Here is a 23,078-nt window from a genome sequence, read left to right on the forward strand (position 1 = left end):
ACACAGAAGTATCTTTAAATGCTGAAGCTCTCAGTGTTTATGACTTCCCCCAGTCTAGAGCTTTCATGAACTCGTCTTCTGTGAACGACAGCAGCTTGGCAGCTTCAAAATGCATCTATACACAAAAAAGTTAGTCAGTTAAGATTCTGATGTAAAAACTATGAACAGGGTGTGTATTAACAAGGTACGGTGGAGACACTTACCTTTTGTCTTTTGAGAATGTCAATCAGCTTGAGTTGTTTCTTGAAACCCACGATGAGTTCTGCTTTCTGTTTTTTTAGCATTTTGTTTTCAGCGAGTAGATTTTCTTTACTCTGATGTTCCTCACTTATCTTGTCCTTATTTAAAAGAATGAAAAAGACTAAAATTAGTAGAAGTTAAGCAGAAGATAACATTTGTGCAACATTTGGTCTCCTTTGCAAACCAGTTTCAATTAAAACGACCAGTTGACATTCAGTTGTAGCTGGTGCTTGTTTAAATGTTTAAAAAGAGCTAGATTAACTTTTTCCTCTTTCTATGTTCAAATATCATATTCAGATCATTTATATTTTCTCTAGCTGCTATACATGAAAGACTTCTGATTCAGTTTTATGGTTTAGGTCAGTCAACTCTGTGTGGCTTTGTGTGCTGCACTTCATCACTGTGTGAAGTCACTGAGCTCCCTGTTTTCAGCACATTACCTTCCTTACCTAATTCTCTCACTCTTTTGATCTTAAAACTGCAACACTAAGACACTCATAATTACATGGCTTAAAAAATATTCATTAAATGAACCCTGTAACACCACATTTAGCTGCTATGCCCTCTACAAGTCGAAAAGATCATTTATATTCAAATAAAGATTCAATTCTTTGTGATTGTTGGTTGAAAGTTTTAATCATTACATGTTTGATTTAGGTTTGTATGACTTGATGCATATGTGCTGTTTCAGCCTATCATTTGAAATTATTTTAAATGCACACTGGATTATATTTTGATTTCACAGGTTATTTCTGCCGTTATTCTGTTCATTTAAAATGTGTTGGGTAGTCACTTTCATTTTTGATAGAATGGGATAGAAAGAGATTTCATAGACATTTGAATAATTAGTTATTAAACCAAGAGTATGTGTTTATCGGCGCTGTAATTTGCTCACCCTGTTCATCAGTTTCATCTTGTTCAGTTGGGTCTTTAACCTCTCCCCCTCCTCCAAGGCTCTGTTCAGACGCACCTCCACAGTGCTGTGGACGGCTGCTGCTTGTTTGTGGGATCTATTCAGATTTTCTATTTCCTGCACAGAGCACAGCCAGGAAGTAATCACACATGAGTAGCTTCACATGAGTAATGGGAGGTGGCATCACATTTTAGAGTTTGTTATTAAAAAGTAATGGAATCTATTTTGCAGTCTGACTCCTGTCTGTCTTTATGTGCCCTCACACCTTGTTTAAAGCAGATACTTGAAGCTGAAGACCATCACATTTTTTGGCAGACTCCTCTGTTAAAGCTCGGTGCTTCTCAAGCTGCGTTTGCTGAATGCTTGTTGTTTTCTGCAGTCTGGCTCGATCCTCCTCAATCTCCTTCATTTTTGCACTAAGCTTAGCGTTTTCATCATCCTGCAACAAGAAACACAATGTTATCTATAAACAGTGTCTTCAATACTTGAGTTTAAAGTCATCTATTAGAAACAATGAGTCAAAAACAATAATACGACCACCAATGTTTTATATTCTGGCATGTTAAGAGGATCCAGAAATCAAGACATCATGGGAATAAGATGATTTTTTCAACACATGGTAGCTTTTCACTAACAGATGTGTGGCAAGTTTGATTTCACCCTCATTATTGGATGGTTCACAGCTGTTCAGCTGAGGCTCTGTCCCCCTCTGCTGATATGCAGGTGCAATAACAGCTCTAGTCGAATCAATATTTATCTACACATTTAACTGTACCTTCTTAAAATATTCACATGAGAGTTGATCCAGTTCCTCTTGCATAATCCGTAGTTTGGCCTTCAGAACTCGGACTTGTGCATCTGAAATGCCTTAACAAAGGAAATCCATTAAGAAAAAAAAAAGACTAACAAAAACTTTTACTGTCATAAAATACATTCAGAACTCACATATCATAAGTACTTGCAAAAAGAGCTAACACAGATCAAATGACAGTGACAAAAATGTCTTCAATGAACTAACTAAATTCTTTAATTATAAGATTAAATGTCTAGTTATTTATCATTGTTAATGAATAAAACTGAGGTTTACTTTTTGACATGAACATTACCTGATCCGACATTGTCTCCAGCATTAGACACATCATCCGCAAGATTTTCATGAGTGACAGTGTCGTCCATCTTCTCCTCCATGCTTCTTATCGTCTTCGCCAGGAAAAAGTCAGCTGAGTCTTCAGCAGCTTTTAAATCATCCACATGAGACGCCTTTGGGGTTCTGAAATCAAGCGACCAATATGAAAACTTTTAGCAGCCTTGCGAAGAATGTTAATGCAGAATATATATTTTTTTAAATGGTTGTCAATTGCTCTAAAAATCATAAACAATCAAACTCACGTTGATTTACAGCGAGGCTCTTTTCCTTGTTTTCCAGTGCACATGTTTTGTGATGTTGACGTGAGCCTTTTTTTGGTCACCACCTAAGAAAAGGGGCAAATAGAAACAGTATAATGTAATGTAGCCCTACGGCATTAACAGACTGTACCTGTGGATTGTAAACTAGTGTCTGTTGAGCAAAGTGTCAGAAATATAGATACCTTCACACCAGGCTCCTGCACAGCGCCCTGCTGAGGCTTTATTATCCTGTAGGTGAATAGATACATGTATACATACATACAGAAAGAAAGACATGGATGTTTTTGTTAATGAAGTTCTTTCTCTTACACTGCTTTACAATGACACAATGAATATTTGAATGGTCTGTATGGAGGTTGGAGTGTTCCACTTACAGTTTTCACTTTACAGTGGTCAAAAGAAAAAGAAACACTTTTAAAAAAAAAAGAATTTTACTACCTTGAATTCTCTTCATCATCAATGTCCGTGAGCAGGAGGGTGGATAAGGGTTTTGACAGAACTTCACTTTGTTCTCTCTAATATCCAATGAACACACACAGAGCCAGACTCTTTTTACAGCAAGTCAAAAAACAACAAAAAAATATGTTACTTTTCAACTAATTGATGCGAGCATGTTGATAACTTACCATAAGCTGTTCTGCCTGCCTTACTAGATTTGCTGTTTTGGCTTCCAGCTCTGCATTTAAGAGTCTGAATAACATAAAATGGAGAATGATAACATTATATGACTAGATTTTACATTAATAAGGATTCACGTGCTACAGGACTGCAAGAAATACAACACTTCCACCATGTTTGTAGAAATATTTACACCACCATTTTGTGCCTTATGGCACCTTAGATGGAAAGAAAAACTTTTGACTCTTGGCATATTGACTCTCTTACCTGTGGTATTAAGGTAATGATGGCTTTTAGAAAAAGTTTAGGTAAAGTCACCAATGCTTATTAAATGTATGTTTACTTAAAGACATTTCTCTCCAGGTTTGATAAAGGAATCAACTGAAGCTGAAGGAGTCCAATAGAGTTTGGTGTAAAAGAGGAAATCACATTTAGTGCAACTTATTCAGTGTTTTTCTCAATATGTGGATCACTTATTGTGCATCTTGAAACCTTGAGAGAAATGTCTCAGATGCTACTCTCATTAAAATGAATAAAATTAATCAGAAGGTGTCATCTGATGATCTTTTACATACATTCATTCAAATTGCATCAAAGCAAAACCAACAAATATTGTAACAAGTAGTCTTACTTGTATTGTTCCTCCTTAGCGAAGAGGTCATCTGTCATCTGCGTCTTTGTGGGACCACAGGCAGATTTTACCTGCGCTCTTACTTCAACGCTCTTGGTCCTCTCGGCCTTACTGCTAGAGGACAGGCGTTTCTTGGGCTAAGCAAGACAGAGCAGTAGACTTTTTAACATTCATTCATTAAAGTGAAATTTCACATTTCGTGAGATTGGATATAATGTGATTGAATTTGCATTTCACCTTGTTTTTCCCAAAGTCTGACTGATTCATTGGCAGGCCAACATTATCTTATTACAGACATATCAGTATATGAATAAACTGTATAGAAAGTACAGAATTGGCAAAGACGTGTTTGCAGTAACTTAGTTTGTCCACCAGGGAGCCATGACATGATATTTTTCAACCACAAAATGTCCCACTCAGTACATATATTGGTCACAAATCTTTAAAAACCAAATTTGAGGGATGTTTATTTATGTTGTGTGTTTATGTTAGAAACAAATATCAGCCAATTTATCATAATCTAAGTGTTTACACCCTCAAATATCAATATTATTATTGGCCTTAAAGATCCAGTGTCAGTACACAATAGTGCTAAAATATTGAGGGGGGGGGGGGGGCTATATAAACCTTCTATAAATGGTACCTCAATAGAAAGTGATACCACACTGGGACATGTTTGTGCACCCAGGCTGATACAAGATGGATGAGGATGTGATTTATGGTTTTGCACTTCCTGCATATAGGCACAGCATTTTGTATCCAAAAGTAAAATAAGCAAGGCAGTTTGATTTCTGCATTGAATGTCTGTGAAAGCAATTTTGACAAAACTACAACTGCACGTTATTAGCTTGGCGCCCAGTCTGTTTTTCAACCACCCACACACTTCATGCATCCTAATAACTTAATGCCACATATTTTGTCGTCCTCTATCTCAACATTGGTGTCCACAGTATTTTGGAAAAGACAGAACTGATCAACCTAAATGTTAGAGGAAGTGATTAACGTTAGCTAGGTTGTGTTGATGTCTGTTGAGTAAGGTGAGCGACTTCACCTGCTGGAAACAAACGCTTTAAACTTTTCGTTGGTGGTAAACTAACAGTTCTGTTTAAACCTTCTAGAGATAAATATGAAAAAATGACGATACAAACCTGCGAGACGACAGTCTGGGACGGACGGACCTTTTTATAACTTCTTTCAGCCATGGTGACACAGGGAGGCGACGCAGATCTGGTTGCTTAGCAACTACTTGTTCAGCGCGCACACAGTACGGTAGCCCTTTACGGACATTTACAGGCGAACTTTCAACAAAATACAACAAATGTTGTATTACAGCAAGTTGTACTAAAAGCAGAAACAAAAATGTTTATTTTAAACAATTGTGAATTGCATAATGTCTTGTCAGTTTGTAATTTAATGCAAAACATGTATGTATGCATGTAATGGACTGAAATTACTATTTCCATAAAGTTGGGGGACTTCCTGCCAAATAATACACCCACTTCTTTCAAACTTAACACCTTCAGTTTGTAATGCAGACTTTCTGTTAAAATTGTTAGTCTCAAGCACAAGCAGAGAACCTGATGACAACACAGGGTTTATTTTTTCTCACACTTGAAAAAAAGCTCCCTCAAGAGCTACAGAAGACAGCTGTTTTCATGGGCTGAGTTGTACTCCTCATGGCAAGTTGACTGAACTTCAAATGACTGTAGTGTGCTGTCAGGGCAAGGCAGGGCAATTATATTCAAATAACACATTTCATTACAAGTAGGCTCAGTGTGCTGCCTTATATTAAAGTGCATAGAGCAACATGTAACATGTCATAAAAGAATATGATAGATACAAAAAAAACATCCACACAGCTGGAGACAGATAAGAACAATCATCAGATTTTATAGTATTATATATAGACACAGATGTGACTGATCTCAGGTCATCACGCCCTGAGGTGTAAGTAGATATTGTGTTTTGTGGGGTTTATTCCCAAACAAAGGTACAATTTACCAAATTTCCACAAACCACTGTCAAGCTTTTGGGGACCCCGAGATGTCTGGGAGCCCGAGAAAGTGCCAACATTGCCGTGTTGGTAATCCATATAAAAATAAATACGACCATAATAATAACACTAATAATAATAACTACAAATAATAACCTGATTTGAAAACATTTAATTTTGTTTTATTGCTGGATCAATGTCAGCAACACATATACAAAATATATTTTACAAAAACATAATATCCACATTTTAATTCACATTCATAGTAACGTGTTCAGTAATGTCTTCTGCTTACATGTTGTTTTGAATGCTGAGGGTCTTAGTGCGCATGCGTTCGTCCAACAGCTACTACTCACCATGCACATGCAGAGAAATCCCATAACGTGAGGGGCACAACTCACCGGAGGGAGTAGCTAGTTGTTTTGCGGCGGTCCGTTGACTGTTTACACCCTCCTGTATTTATATCCATGCATCACCTTGCGTCTGACAGCGACTGGTAGTTTTTCTGCGCAGCCTCTGTAATTCACCAGGTGTTGGAGACTTGGAGCGAGCGATGTCGGAGGAGGACTGGGTGGCAACAACAACAACAGGGCGCGCTGCTGTCCCGCTAGCATCGCAACGTCCTCCGGTCCATGTTGCTTAACCCGTGCCGGGCGAGTACACCCGTCCACGCCTCCTGTCCAGTCGAGTCCAGCGCAGTCCAGTCCCGAGGCCCACCGTGATGGCCGAGGAGGACCCCCAGCAGCAGCCGGACCGCGGGGCGAGGAGCCTGCCCGGCCTGCTCTCCGGGCTGCAGGGCGCTGAGGCCAGTGCTCTGCAGCTCAGGATCAAGAACTCCATCTGGTGAGGAGGTGTTCAGATATTACTGTGCATAGGTTGATGCTTGAGGGGAAAATCTTCATCAAATGTCAGATTTACACTGAGCCTTTTCACTAGTTCTTGCTCTTCAAGTCGGTACCTAGAGGTGGAAATAGTACTCACATCCGTTGCTTAAGTAAAAGTAGCAATACCACATTGTAAGAGTACTTCATTACGTGTAGAAGTCCTGCATGCAAGGTGTTACTGAAGTTAAAGTATTATCTGCTCAACCTACCAGTAGAAAAAGTACTCATTGATCACCAAACTGGCCCCTTGTGAGTATTATTATTATTATTATTATTATTATTGTTATATTATACATTCATATATATTGTATTATATTCATATATATTTTATTATATTATTAGAGTACTGATGCATTAATATGTAAGTAGCATACTATTAGAGTTGCTCTAGGTGGAGCCAGTTTTACCTATATACTGTTGGGCAGTTTAATCTACAACAATGCATCATATTTTATAAGATGTAAAATATGAATCTGAAGAGTAACTGTAGCTGGTAGTGGAGTAAAAGTACAACATTTCCCTTTGAAATAAAGTAGGATAGAAGTATAAACTGGCAGAAAAGAGAAGTACTCAAGTAAGCAAAGTACAGTACTTGAGTAAATGTACCGAGTCACATTCCATAACTGTAATTACTTAAGTAAAAGTAGCAAGACCGCAATGTAAAAATACTCCATTACAAGTCCTGCATATAAAATGTCACTTCAGTACATAAGTATTATCAGCAGGATGTACTTGAAGTATCAAAAGTAAAATTACTCATTATGCATGGTACAATGGCCTCTGTCAGTGTTATATTTGGATTATTATTATTACTGATACATTAACATATGAGCAGCATTTTAATGTTGTAACATTTTTCATTCTGTCAAAAAATATCAAACTGTAAAGTATTCATAGCTCTCAGATATATGTACAGTGTTTTCCTCTGAAATGTGGTAGAAGTATTATTGGCATTAAATTGAAATACTCAAGTAAAGTACAAGTACCTCAAAGTTGTACTTAAGTACTGTACTGGAGTAAATGTACTTTGTCACAGTCCACCATTGTCTTCAGGGGCTTTTGAGTTTGTTCATTCAGACTGAGGAGTGGTCGATTCTGCATGTGAAGTTTTTGTTTAAGTGAGTTTTGTGTGAATAAATGTACAGTACAGTCTGCCGATCTGCTGTTCACATACATCAGCCTTTTTAAAGCAGAAGTGCAGTTTTATAGAAATATGTTGTTGCTTGTAACTGAAACTGTTCCTGGAGTTTTTGGGCTGCTTGTTAATGCTGACAGACTAAACTATAAAAAGTCTGTTGATCAGGTCTCAGAGTACCCTTATTGTTTTAGATGTGGTGAGATGTTGACATGTGCGATGGTGGAATGTAATTAAGTGTATTTACTCAGTTACAGTGCAACATTGAGGTACTTGTACTTATCTCACATAGTAATGCATGATGATATAAATCTGACAGTGCTATTCGGCTTGCATAGTTATATGTACTTTTACTCAAGGAGCATTTTTAATGCAGGACTTAGTTGTAGAGTATTGCCACTTTTATTTAAGTAAAGACAAAACATGCCGCTACGTGCACCCCTTGTCGCAGTAGAAGCCATCTACCTTCAAGTTCCCTCTATTCCCATCATCAAAACACTACTGTCTACTCTACAAACCAACAGCTGGGTGAATTGACTTGACATAACTCAGTTTCACATTATGTAGCAAACACAGTAAATATTGAATGCTGTACTTGACTCTTGCAACACAAACATAATGTCATGTAATCACTGTTGCTTGTCTATAAAATGTTTAAAATATTTTTGACCAACAGAAAAAATACAAGGTTAAATCCTCACATCTCAGGAGCTGTAACCAGCATATGTTTATTGTTTTATGTCATTCTTTGATTTTTCTGTGTATCAAGTAATTGTTTCAGCATTACTCGATTTGCATTAAAGAAATAAACTAGACAGAATCACATGACTACAGGTGACCATGAAATAAGGAGGACTGGCACCTGTGGCTAATCACATCACAAAATCAAGTCATCTAGTGTTTAAGTGAAATGTATCAAAACAAAATTAATGCAAGGAATGGAAAGAGTGTGCTTGTTAATCGAGGTTATGTGAGAAAAATACCCAATATCTTTAATTGATAGTGTATATTGTCTTTGGTTGCTGTTTTTTTTACGGATGAAAATACCCTTTTATTTCTGAACGTGAATGAACTCCAGTACTATCATTTAAATGTCAATAGGCTGAACTAGCAGAGAGCAGAGTTGAAATGTTGGAACAGAAACACGTCACTATACTGAAGCTGGTTTGTCAATAACATATTGGGATATTGAATATTTGTCCTGCTCCCTAAATCTTTAACCTTTAATAGGATTAGTGCATAAATATTGACGTTCACCAGCTGCTGAGCGCTTCGTAGTAGAATGAGACCGTCTTGGTCGGGGTCAGCAAGTTCATTTGCAACGACACGGTCACAGTGTCTTCATAAGGAGTGATAGTCTTTAGTGAAGCGCTGCTGTGTTCCTGCTGGTTTTCATTCAAGCCACCCAATCAGAGGCTGAATTACACCTGGATATTACACACAGTGTGATTTCAAGGATCAATTCTTTATTACTTTTTCTAATCAGAGTCTCAGGTGTCGTTCAGTGTACTTGCCAAATCTGCCTTACAAACAGCTTAATGACGGCCTTTCAGCACTGGTAAATCTCTGGCCCCCTAGTAACAGTGAATTAAAGTGAACTGTTCTTGTCGTGGCTTAGAGCGTCTCCTGATTGTGGCCTGCCCAGTGTCGCCGAGTAAGAGTCTTTAAATGAGACTTACCTTCTGCCTGATGGTCAGCAACAACCTGACCTGTCTGCAGATTAAGAATTAGACCTGCAGAAGTTATTATGGCGTGAGTTAATTTGCTCTGCACCTTTTGTCTAAACTTTGTACTTGTACAGTGTGTACAGGATGTGACTGGCCTCCTTTTATTGTAGAATATATAACAGGCATGAGTATATGGATAAAATCAGGAATCACAATAAAACATTTGGGAGCACTGAAAGGAGTTTTTGCTTTTCAAAAAAAAATCTGATTTAACATAATTGCTAAAACAACCATGAGTAGTGGGTGAAAGTCCATATTTTTATCATATTCTTCCTTCAAGATTAAATTCAGATGTAACAGACATGTAGTAGATTTCCTCAGTGACTGCAAATGAATTAGTGTGCTTCTGTCATAGACAATGTTACCACAGTGGCCGTCTTTACATATGACAACATGTGTTCCTGGTGGTGGGATACATGACCTGAGAGATGCTGAAGGGAGGGTCGTCTCATACCAAACATTCCTCTGCTTTATAAATAAATATACTTTAGACACAAGCGCTCATGTTACACCAGCTTCATACTAATTTATACTTTGTCTCTATTTTGCAGCAAATCTGTTCAATCAAAAGTGGAAAACATTCTGGTGAGTATTGTTTTTAACCTGTTTTTAAGCCTGTTTTTCACCTACAAATCGCAATTTTATTGAAACTGTTTTTTATTAAACTGTTATTTGTTGAAGTTTGTGATTTATTTGTGGTTCTCGCATGTAGAGCTGAAACATTATTGTTTCCTGAGGAGTTTATTTCCTTCCTGACATGATATTAAAGAAATGACAGCAGATCCGTCCGCAGCAGCTTGTTAGCTCAACCTATAGAGGGCGCATCTGAGGCCAGACAACTGTACTGAGCTAGTGACATCTGCTGATTGGTCAGGGCTCAACGAGGTCAATTATTACTCTTTGTATTTCAATTTTTTTAACCATGAAGGTTTAAGATTTGTTATACTATCACAGAGCCTAGAAAAGTTATTTTTACGCAGGATGCCAGCTCAATGTAAAGTCTGTGGGATGGAGTGGCGGGTTCAGGGACAGAGATACTGATGATGAATGATGACAACAAGGGATTAACCTCCGACAGCAGCCTCGTGAATAGGTCAAATATGCTCTCAGTAAACCAGCATCATATAGTTGTCTCTTCTATGAATGGAGTATAAATCAGTGTGTTGCATCCCCCCTGCAACATTGTGCTTCTAATTTCTAAATAAAAAGTATTAATCAAATTAACTCTGAACATCACTTACAATCTGAAGCCTAAAAACCATGTCGATGGTTCATACATACATTGTGACTGTGTGGCTGCGTTGACTATTATTAATGATGCTATGATATAGATTTCATAACCTGCTATATAGAGAAGAAGAAGTGGCAGCTGATGTCGTACTTTACTGTTTGCTAAATTGGTATCTAGTGTTGCACTGGCCAGCACAGTTGGACCTCCCCTCGCTGTTAACGATATAACAGTATTGCACTTTTAGAAAACAGCTCCCCGGAGAGTATGACTGACTAATAGAGAAATAATTATTTCTTTGCTCAAGTTATTGTGAATTAAAATAGTTTTAGTTAGTGCAGTTGTAGGTAACATTTACCTCAGAATACCCCAGTATCATGTTTTATAAAAGAAACCCTCATTGCAAAACATTCATGGTGGAGCCAAGGCTAGTAGAAGTTGGCCGTGACTTTGGTTGTTTGGTTGTATATTCTATATATAAGGTGTGATGTAATGTTGCTGTTAATACAGACTGGTTCATCTAATCCTCATCCCTGACATGCATTTCAAAACAAGAAAGATGAAAATCTCTGTGTTGTCTCATGTCATCCACCGCTCTTCCTCCTCATCTCTCTTTGCTTTTTATTGTGTTAAAATCTTGAATAAACAATCTTTGCAAATTATATCCAATCAACTATTTATGATTCAGATGAACTTATTGAAAACAGCATAGTTCCATTGATAGTATGAATTGATAGTCTGTTGAGTGATATTTGACAATTAGCAAAGATGGAGTCTCCATTGGTTGGCAACCTCACAGTGAATGGATTTTGTGGCCTTTGCACAGAACCAGGCTAGCTGTTCCCCCCTGTTTCCAGTCTTTATGCTAAGCTAAGCTAACCAGCTCCATATTTAACAGATAAAAATGAGAGTGGTATCGATCTCATCTAACTCTGAATGTACTCAGCATCCAGCTGCGCCGCGGCTCAGTTTTGTCTGACAATGTCGTTACCGTTAGATAATGATTTTATCTGCAGCTCAGCAGCTTGGTAGTGACTGCTGGTCGTCATGGTGTTTATAAGTCGCGATCAAATGTCATACTCGTTCCGTTATCTGACAACAGGAACAGAAAAATGTGTAAATGAGAACAACTATATTGTGAATTATGTGGCATTAAAGCACAGCCTTCTCTCTCCCTCCTGTGATGAGCTATAATTGTCTGATAACATCTTAAATGCTGATGTATCTGACTTGCTCGAGTTCTGAGGGATCATCTGAGCTACAACAATGGAAAACATTAAAACCACTGCATCTTGTGTCAGGAATTATCTACTTCATAGTGTACAAAGCTGCACAAAATAAGTTTCTTACTATCGACTACTAAAATCTACACTGCATGTGTGTTTGCACGCTGGTAACGTCTTTGTTTCAAGGTAAAGTGAGTTCACTGTGCAGAGCTGATGACACAGTAACATACAGACACTGACAGTCCAAGTCAGCAGAGCAGGAAGTGAGTCACACTTAAAAGGCCAACGATGTCCTCTGAATGATACACAACAAGGTTTTAGTAGGATTGCATTTGAAATGCAGCCTACAGATACAACAACTTGCCCACATTACAGTGCTTATTTATAAGAATGTATTATTAATATTTATAAGGATGTGTATTATTTAGCTGTATACCTCATGGCTGATGCATCTCAGTGTCTGTTAGCCACGTGTGAGCTGTGGTTCCCTAACAACAAAGAGGTTAATCTGAGAAGAATAACGTTTATTCTTAGGAGCCAATTGAAAGGGTGAATATATATATATATATATATATATATATATATATATATGAGTGAAGACATGTGTTTGGTGTGTGGATGAGTGTCTGTGCACTCACCGTGCAGCGAGCTGTCCTTGAGAGAAGGGTTAACCACAGAGGAATCGAGTTCACCTTACAAGCTCCCCTCCTTTGCAGAATCCTGTCTGTCTCTGTGTGTCTGTCTGCAGCCATTTACACTGTATGTGTGCACATGCTTGTGTGTCTGAACTGCACAGCACTGCTTGGCTTAGAGTCAGAGTAAAAGTTTGTTCATGCTGCTCATGCTGTTTTTGATATGCAGTGTGTGGCTTGCAGTGATGGCCAAAAAGCTCAGTTTTGGTCTCGTCAGACCATAGAAGCTTCTTTCAGCTGACTTCAGAGTCTCCCACGTGCCTTTTGGCAAATTAGAACTGAGATATCATGTGAGTGTTTTTTTCTTTTTTCTTTGCCTCTCCCATAAAGCTGCGACTGGTGAAGCACCCGTCCAACATTTGTATTCAAGCTTCTGACTCCTTCAGAGGTCTCTTGGTGGCCTCACTCACTATGATTGATTTAGACTCAGACTCACGATGTGTTTTCACACATAAAGTAGTCCTCCTCCAGACCTGTAAACAGCCTGATGTGTAAAATTGTTGGAGCTCCCCTTTAACTGTCCTCCAGGGGATGTTCAGTGACTTGATAATGTTCCTGTATCCATCCCCTCACTTGTGCTTTTCGTGGAGTTGCTCAGAGTCTTCATGATGAAGGTTTTTGCCACTCACCAAAAGTGAGACCTCCATATAAGGCCGTATTTATACTACAATCAAAGAAAACCTATTGATATCCATTTAACTAATTATGTGACTTCTAAAACCAATCGGCTGCACCAGTGATGATTTAGGTGTGTCAAACACGTATTTTGTATTTTATTTTTGTAATTAATTTAAATCACTTTGTAGAGATCTGTTTTCACTTTGAGTCTTTTCTGTTGATCAGTTTCACCTTAAATCTACATTCATTCAATGTTGTAAAAGAATAAAACATGAATAAACATGAATAATTACAAGGGGGGTGAATACTTTTTATAGGCACTAGGTTAGAGGATTGCTTGGTGTTCTACACTGTTGTCTGCTGCCATCAAAACCCACAGAATTTAAACTGCTCCTTCTTTACGTTATCATGTTTCTTTCTCCCTTTGAAGAACATAGTGCTGAAGAGCTTAAGATCGTTTGTAGCTCAGAGGCTGAGGAGGTTCAGTTAGTGCAGTGTAGGCGTGTCTGTGTGTGCTCAGTATGAATGAATGAGTGAGAGGTGACCATGATGTGCAGGCATGATCTAGAGTATACTGTGTGTGTTACAAATGTACCTACATCTGTTGATTCATGGCCACTAGCTTTGCTGTTGGTTGTGTTGTTGTAAAGGCAAGAGGGCCAGAATATCATGTGTTCAAGTTCATTGTGTTGGACAAGCCTGAGTATGTTTGTTGCTACTGTCACATGTGTACTGAGAAAATGAATAAATGATCTCACTTATATAGCGCTTTTCAACCTTCACGGTTCCCAAAGAGCTTTACAGCTAAGTCTCATTCACCCATTCACTCACACATTCACACACCGATGGCAACCGAGCTGCCATGCAAGGTTCTGGTCTCCGTCAGGGTTCAGTGTCTTGCTTGGTAACGTCAGCGTCAGAGGATCACCAAAGTCTGTAAGATTCATCCTGGACCACAAATGTCTGTACAAACTTTATTGGCAATCCATCAAATAATGGTTGAGATGCTTCAGTCTGAAGCACAGTGGTGGACCGACTGACAACATCGTGCCGCGCAGCTAAAAACAAGAATAACATGAATTCACTGTTCATTATGAACAATCCAAGAATGTCTGCCACTTTCAGTGTGTGTGTGTGTGTGTGTGTGTGTGTGTGTGTGTGTGTAATTTCTGCAGCTGCAACAAGACTACCTCTACTTTTAAATCCATGGCGGGAAACTACTTTGTGCTGATGAACAAGAAGGCCAAATATTTAATTATATATTTTTTGTCCCGTTTTTTTTCCACAGTTAGATGTCGAGAAGTTCTCAGACATTGAAAAACTCTACCTCTACCTGAAGTTGCCTTCTGGTCCCAGCAGCAGCACTGATAAAAGGTAAGGACACACCTGGCAGTGACAGTATTTACAGGAATATGGACATTTGATTAAATATTTATGAAACAGTCTAAAGAAAGTTTGTTATGTGAGTGATAAAGAGTGGCACAGCTTCGATTAGCTTTGAGGACTGTGGTTACAGTGACTTGACTCAGACAAGTGTTGTACCTTTTGTCATTTGTCAATCTATCAATGATCCATATCTTTTCTCAGTGACCAGAGCGCCCTGTCATCAAGCCGCACGCAGCAGATGCATGCGTTCAGCTGGATCCGCAATTATTTAGAGGAATACCCAGAGACCTCTCTTCCCAAACAGGAGGTCTATGACGAATACAAGTAGGTACAAGTGTCGAGAGCTGAGACTTTATTGTCACTCTCATAGTTTCTTATTAAACAAACAAATATATAACACAGAGAGACACACATTACTAAACTACATACTTCACTATTTATTTGAATATTTATCGTTGGTGTTAACCTTTTGAAAAGATAACAGCTACTAATGTTTGAGATTCTTTCTCCTCTAAATTGCTACCGGCTGAAGCATCAGTATAAATAGACGCGGCAGGCATGGGAATCACAGAGAACAGCATGTGTTGGTAATATTAGAATGGAAAGTCTGAGACAGCCATTGAAATGCTCTGACAGTGTTATGTAACTGTCTTTTTAACTCTACCAGATCAGAAATACAGTGCCCTCCAGAAATATTGGCGCCTTTAGGAGAGACAGGTGAAAAGGCTTTGAAGAGACAAAATGTGCTTCACTCCAAAACAGCAAAGACATTTTGTTTTGTGCAATGAAACAATCACGTTTGTCACAATCTTTTTCAGGCTACTGAAATCTTTCTTAAGTAGTTGTTTCTATTTAATAGCTGACATTCACATATTTTCCCGGCCACACACACGGTTACTTTGTGTGTTTAAGAATGTCAGACGTGTGTGCCACTATTACAGCGAACAGTTGTCTATTTACTCATCCAGCTGTTGCAGAACAACATTATTGTTCATTTGGAGTTTCTGGTCATCTGACGAACTAAGTCAAATATTCACTCTCCTTTGGCTCTGTTTTTGGTCTCTACCACTCAATATCTGTCTTTTTAGCTGCTAAATGCTCCACTATGTTCACCAGCAACTTTGTCTGCTATTTGGTGCTGAGCAGGTAGTGTACAGGGGGTTTATTTGAGCTTTTTTTGCTGAAAATAGCTGCCTGCTGCAGCATAAAATGGCTTGTGTAATGTTGATCATCAGTCGTAGTGATAAACTGACAGAGAATCATCACCTGACTCTGCAGCTCCCCTCAGCACAGCGTTTTAGTGTCTTTGGCCCATAACTTTAGTGTTTTGTTCTCTCTCATTTTATCCATTGTTAATATAAACTTAGAGCACCTTGACGAAAAAGTCAGATTGAATTTCAGTAGTTTTAACTTTAAAGACTTTTATCACCTCACTTTCACCAGGGATGCAAACATTAATGTGTTGATATGATTTGATTCATGGTTCAAGGCATTTCTTAATTACATTTATTCTTGTCTGTTACGTCTTTCAGGAGCTTCTGTGACAATCTTAACTATCACCCACTGAGTGCTGCGGACTTTGGAAAAATGATGAAAAATGTCTTCCCGAACATGAAGGCGCGTCGACTTGGCATGAGAGGAAAATCAAAATATCCTTCACTGGAATGGATTGTAACAGTCTGGCCTCTGTCTCTGGTCACAGACCATCTGCTGTTGCAGTTCATAAGCTCTCTAAATATAGATGTGAAATGAAATAAAGTCCCCCTCTGCCTCAGAAGCACAAGCATAATACAGAGGCCCCTCAGGGGAGTCACTGTGATCTTGACCTTCATGATAAAATTGTGATTTTTATTTTTTGCAAAACTTGGTTTATATTCATGACCTTCAGTCATTCAGGTTAATGCAATCATAATTGTGTAAGGTGAGATCATAAGTCATTCATTTTATGGGTTATGATGTGGAAAAAGTTAAAATGTTTGCCTATTGAAGGGAGTTGGCTTTGATCTCATCTCAAATCAGACATAAGCATTTCAACAGAGACTCTCAACATAAAAGCTGAAATCCTGCCTCATTTAATGAATATTGCACATAAGCAGATGTTTTTCATCATTCATGAGTGACAACAACTAAATGCTAAACATGTACAGATTTTAAAAGCTGTTGTGGTCTGTTGTTCTGAGCTGATAGTTTTAGATGTCAATAGATTATTAATTGTTTACTTTTATTAATGACTAGTTGGTAAGCTAATTGTTTGTTTCACTGCCTGCTATCCAACAGTTCATAAAACATTTCCAAAATCTTTATTACAGATTGATCTGACAAATGAAAAATACTATTTTCCTTTTTTTCTCTGCTAATATTAACTTTTTTCGTAATGGAAAATTGAACTGATGAGCGTTACGTGGACTGCACACTGTCCACATTTCACTGTATATTGTCAGCATATGTTTGTTTTCTGGAATTTTTGATCTTAACACCAACTTACATATTGCTACAGTGGACTAAGGAAGAGGCCCTTTGTTCACATGCCATCTTTACCCACTCTGGATCTCCATAAAACAGGGGACGGAGTAAGCACATTTACATCTTTATTAATATTTCAGAATAATCTAAACTCTCTTTGTATTCTGACTCCATTGTTGTCACTGTCATGCCATCCATCGTGTCATATATATATAACCATGTATCTCGTGTGTGTAGCTGCAGTGTGATGTCCTGGAGTCACCAGGCCAGCTGAGTAGCATCAAGGAGGATGTGCGATTTGCAGCCTGTGATCTGGTGTGTGAGTGGGCCCAAAAGGTGCTGAAACGCCAGTTTGATGCCGTGGAAGACTTGGCTCGCTTCCTAATCGACAGCCATTACATCAGCAACAAGTCTTTGGCAGCTCTCACCATTACTACCGGCACAGCAACAGGTGAGACAGTTTACCTCGGCTTCATGTACAAAGAGGTCAGTAGTGACATCTGGTGGCAGTTGTCTGTTACTGCTCTTTTATTCCAGCCTGCTTGTGTCTTTTTCTTTCTGTATTTTTATATTGAAGTACCTGAAACCTTTGCAGCTTTATTGGAGCACTCTGGTCAAACACATACATATAACACACATATGATAAACAGCAGCTTGTTATCTCTAGACCCAAGAATCTTTTAAACATACACGTATAGAGTTTCTGCAGAATGGAACAAGTTACCAAACTGTATTAAAGAAGTACTCACACATTTTAGAAACAAATGCATTTGCACATAAAGACTGGATGACTGAATTCAATCTTGTTCCTATTTGATGTTGTCGTAGTTTTCATGAAATTCATGCATGGTTGTATTCTTGTAATTATTGGTTGTCATTTGTTGGTGCTTGTTTGGCACACACTTCACCTTCATTTTGTTTATCATATATGCGGTAATTTGAACCAATTATTGATATTATTGACAACTGTGTGTTGTTATTAATTTGGTTAAGTTTTATTAGGATCAGCTGCTTTGTTTTATCTATTTTTAATTGCAACATTTTTTGGACAGTGCATTCATTGTTGTGTTAATTGTATTTGGACATTTTTGATGTGACAGAAGCTATTGTGGACCCAGTAAAATAAACAATAAGTTAAGGTGTCGTCTAATGATCAATCCTTACTATACATGTAACTAGAGCTTATACATTTACATATTTACATATTATAATGGTGTGGTTATTACTTTTTGATCATAACAGCAGCATGATACCCTGCTATCTAAAACCCCGTTTCCTTTCTTTAGAGGTTAATACTCCACAAATGCTCTCGGCATTCGTCCCCACCGCTGAGGCTCACTCATTCCAGCCTCATGCGACAACCCTGTCCTCACCTTCTGCCGACGCAAAGCAGCAGCTCCAGAGGAAGATCCAGAGGAAACAACAAGAGCAGAAGCTGCACTCTCCTTTACCTGGAGAGGGACAAACCAAGCGGGCAGATGATGGCGTGCCTTGTGCTAGCCCCACCCCTCCGTCACCTCAGCCAACCATAGGCATTGTGGTAGCTGCTGTCCCAAGCCCCATCACGGTGAGAAAGCAGGACCCTCAATTTAGATTATACTGTTGACTTGAAATCGTATATGATATCATTTTATTAATACTTAGAAGCTGAAAAACCCAATTTGCCAAAATTACTACTTTTTTGATATAATAAGAGTAAAGTAAATGAATTAATTCGTAAAGATGTGTACAGTCTGACCGGGGCACCACTTCTTTTCATTCTAATAAATCATTTCATACTCAATGTGCTGACATCAAACAAGTAATCAAACTAATGCAAATTGCATTCAAAATGACACCTCTAATTTTCAGTTTAGTAACTCTGAACAGACTACTATGAAAAACATTAATAGAATCAGTCAGTTATATTTGTTACTTCAATGTTTCAGTGAAGTCTTTTTGTTCAGATAATTTATCAAAACAGATCATTTATTTGCCTGTAGTCATCATAGCAGCTATGTACTTAAAAAGAAGATTGTCCTGTGTCTCAATTTTGCACTAAACATAGACTGTACTTTGCCACAGCACGACGCAGATATAGAACACTGCATCAGCATGGTTATTATATCCACAATATTATGTCACTTTAAGTGTCTATCATCCATGTATGTGTTGTTTTGAGCCCAGCCTGTCCTGAAAATAATACATGCAGAGGGCCAAGGGGTGACAGTTTCACGGTTTTATTTATGGCAACAAAACTGTCTAACAGCAAACAGTATTCTCCGTGGAGGTAATGAAAGTTAAATTATAAGAACTCAGAACTTTAGATTTTGGATGTAACCTTAAGAAATATTGGATGAAAATCACCAGGTAGAGATTTTCATAATATGTTGTCAGACGCCTTTGATTGATTGATTATCATCTAGAATTCAGTTGTCCCACTTTCTGATTGGCCTTCCCTCTCTGCAGGTACAGAGAAGCAGGCAGCTGATGTCCCCCAGTCCAATGGGAACAGTAGACAGCAAAGTGCTGCCTATTAACTTCCAAATGGTGACCCAGCCAGTTCAGGCCATGAAACAGAGCCCCAAAACCCCGCAAAATATTCTAGCCAGTCCTGTGGGTGAACGCTCTGCTCGGCAGCGCTATGCGCAAATCCTGCCCAAGCCTTCGGCCCCGACTGCTATAACTTTGCGCTCGCCCTCCACCATGATCATTGGCAACAGCCCCATTAAGACTATGATGACTACATGTCATGTCAGTCCAGTCGGTTTGGTCAAGATGACAGCCATATCGCTTGCACCCAGCAGCAATACCACCACTTCCCTCACGAACGCCACTCTGCGGCCGGCATCTGCAGGCATCAGCAGTTCTGCAGTTGCAGAAGACGTCAGCTACAATCAAAGCACGAGGAGCAACTCTGCGGTCCCCATTCTGGCCCCGGTGGCCAGGCCAGGGCAGGCTGTGAACACCCACACCATCGATGTTGAAATGGAAGTTGAAGCTATACATAAAAACAGCCAAATGCAAAATCCTAGCAGTCTAATTTTGACTCCAGGAGCAATGGCAAATAGGGCTGGAAGGGCTGCCAGTGTGCCCATACCTCAGACCAGAGGCTTCCTGGGTCTGGAGGAAACATCCGGCACTAATTGTAATGGACAGTCCTCCTCAATCACTAACACTGTGTCACTAACGCTGTGTAACACTGCCGAAAGCAGCAATAATAGCGCTGATAATACAGGCACTTTGCACTTAACTCCCTCCACTCAGAATACCAGCGCTGTTTCTTTACTGAACACCAGCAGAGCACCTTCATCTGGGGAAGGTAGCAGTGTAACACCAGCAAAGGAAGGTTTCTTGTCCACTAAGAGCCTCAGGAAACGCTCAGGCCTCAGTCCAGATCTTTCGCCAGTCAAAAGAGCTTTCATGCCCCAGCAGCCAATAGAGGGCACTGCTGGTCTTGGACATGGGACTAGAAACGTGGTCGGTAACGTCCCCAGGCCAGGAGCTCCAGCTAGACCTGAAAGTGCACCAGCTACCAGGGAGGTAGAAACGAAAATGAACTCATCCACTCAAGTCCACGCTCTCTGCACTCCCTCTTTCAGAGCCAGTGGCTTCTACTCTGTTGCCAAAACACAGAGCTCAATGCAGAGGAAAAACACTTCCACTGTTATGGAAACTAGCACCTCAGTCAGTCACGCATTAATACAGCAACAGCAGAGGCACACAATGGCGAACGTGCATGCCATACCTAATAACACCGGCCTCCACACAAGTGTGAGTGATGTTAGGAGTTCAAACTCTACCACAGGGAGCCTGGAAGGAGCTCAACAACAGACCTACACCCAGTCCAACCCTGCTACTGAACCCGTAGACTTTTTCAATCAAGCTTCATCGTCAAGCCAGCTCCCCATGCAGACGGATATGGACTACTTTCCCTTTGATGATGATGTGACTCAAGACAGCATTGTGGAGGAGCTGGTGCAGATGGAGGAGCAGATGAAATTGAACAACCTGCAGGAGTTTGGAGACTGTATCACACTTCAAGGCCAACAGGCTGTGATGCCGGACAGCATAATGTCCACCAATCAGACCACGACTGCTTTCTATCATGCTGCAAACAGCCGCAGCAACCCGATCCAAACTCCAACGCCGACACCCACTCCCACACCCACATCAGACATGATGGGAGGAGTCCAAGGCCTCACCGGAGAGAGCCCCTGCTCCCGCATGGCCTCCACCACCCCAGTGGACAGCGCACTGGGAAGCAGTCGTCACACCCCAGTTGGCACTCCACACTCCAACTGCAGCAGCACTGTGCCTCCCAGTCCAGTGGAGTGCAGAAACCCGTTTGCATTCACACCCATCAACTCCAGCATCACTGGTTTCCATGACGGCAGCAACGTCTCCAGCAGCCCTGTGAAACCCATGCAGAGACCGATGGCCACCCACCCAGACAAGACCAGGCTGGAGTGGATGAATAACAGCTACAACAGCAGCAGTGGGAGCTTAAATAAGTCAAACAGTGGGATGGGAATCCTCCCCAGCTATCAAGGCCTGATAGGCGACCAGTTTCAAAAACCTCACGCCTTCGCCGTCCCTCATGCACGGCACTACGACAGCCATTTTGGCCGCTTGACTCCCATCTCACCTGTGCAGCAGCAGGTAGCTAGCATGGCCAAGCAGGAGGGTTTTGCTGTGCCTGCCCCTCTGGATAACAAAGTCACCAACACACCTGCTACAACCTTTCGATGCCGTAGTGTTAGCCCCGCTGTGCATCAGAGGAATTTGAGTGGAAACACAGGAAATCTTCCCCATATCCCTCGTTCAGTAGTGTCTCCCTTTAACTCTCCTGTGACGCCTGAGGTGTTAAACATCTTTGCAAACAGCCAGTCAAATCTTGGGGTGAGCAGCATGGCTCAGAGGAGCCACTCTGTGCCGCTCAATGTCATGATGCAAACTGAGTTCCCGCCCATGCCGGGCCAACAGCGCAACAGCAAAAACATCACCAACGTCCTTCTGAACAAGCTGGACGGGGACCATAATGACACTGTTCGGGGTCTGGGCATCAATAATTTCCCCTCCAGCTACACTGCACGCATGAACCTCACCCAGATCCTTGAGTCCGACCCCAACCTCTCCTGCAGTGACAACCACCTCAGCCTGATGACCTCTGACCCCACCAGCACGTGCAAGTTGCAGAGGCCAAATTACCTCATCGAAAACGCTATTAATGAACAAATAATTCTCTCAGCAGGTGACAGCCGAGCGCAGTCAGCCTCTGGAGAGCAGCACGGACAACAGGCCCAGTCTATGTTGTTAACTTTGAGCTCACAGCAGCATCAGGAAGAACTGCAGCAGCTGGATTTCAGCAGCGCAGTGAAAGACCTGCTGACAGACAACAGCCTTACTGCTGGAAATCAGCTCATGGAGCAGCTAACTACAGGCAGCGGCGCAGATTTCCCTTGTGAAATCAGAATGACGTCGGAGCTCTCCAGCAGCATCAATGACCTTAACGCATTGGACACAAACCTTCTGTTCGACCCCAACCAGCAGCAAGGGCACTATCACAGTGCTGCTGCGGAGGAGTTGGTGAATGATCCGCTGTTTCAGCAAATTACCAGCGAGGCGACACATTCAAGTGGACTCGACTGGCTGGAGAGCAAAGATCATCCAACTGTTGGGTTGATGGGCTGAGAATAGAGTTTTTTTTTCTTTTTGTTTAGTCATGTTGAACATGTTAATCTGTGGTTGCTGTTTGTTTTATTTATTTTCAGGCATTTACACTTTATAATGCAACACTGGACACATTGAGGTTTGTCCAGTTTAAGTGCCAGGCTAACCTGCAGTGATGCTGCACCGCTCTGATTAAAATGCTGGTCATTTCCCTTTAATCAGAGAACGTCACCTCATGTTGTTTGATCAAGAGCATTTCCAACAA

The 23,078-nt window shown here is 40.3% G+C and overlaps 2 protein-coding genes across 2 annotated transcripts; one reads left to right on the forward strand and one right to left on the reverse strand.

Annotated features, from left to right (window-relative positions):
• Positions 1-19: 19 nt before the first annotated feature.
• tex9 (testis expressed 9) lies at positions 20-5,011 on the reverse strand. The gene is made up of 12 exons (XM_070906172.1): positions 4,958-5,011; positions 3,810-3,946; positions 3,187-3,250; positions 2,999-3,075; positions 2,743-2,788; positions 2,543-2,625; positions 2,260-2,423; positions 1,929-2,011; positions 1,419-1,592; positions 1,136-1,270; positions 204-338; positions 20-115 (listed from the first exon to the last, which is right to left on the reverse strand). The coding sequence occupies exons 1-12, from the start codon at positions 5,009-5,011 to the stop codon at positions 38-40; spliced, it is 1,230 nt and encodes a 409-aa protein (XP_070762273.1). The 3' UTR covers positions 20-37.
• Positions 5,012-6,484: 1,473 nt separating this feature from the next.
• On the forward strand, positions 6,485-22,834 carry LOC139287059 (DNA-binding protein RFX7-like). The gene is made up of 9 exons (XM_070908037.1): positions 6,485-6,645; positions 10,100-10,133; positions 14,601-14,686; positions 14,900-15,022; positions 16,231-16,347; positions 17,184-17,268; positions 17,399-17,612; positions 18,448-18,728; positions 19,610-22,834. The coding sequence occupies exons 1-9, from the start codon at positions 6,524-6,526 to the stop codon at positions 22,832-22,834; spliced, it is 4,287 nt and encodes a 1,428-aa protein (XP_070764138.1). The 5' UTR covers positions 6,485-6,523.
• The last annotated feature ends 244 nt before the right edge of the window (positions 22,835-23,078 follow it).

Source organism: Enoplosus armatus, chromosome 1 (genome assembly GCF_043641665.1).
Source record: "Enoplosus armatus isolate fEnoArm2 chromosome 1, fEnoArm2.hap1, whole genome shotgun sequence".
Taxonomy (NCBI): Eukaryota; Metazoa; Chordata; class Actinopteri; order Centrarchiformes; family Enoplosidae; genus Enoplosus; species Enoplosus armatus.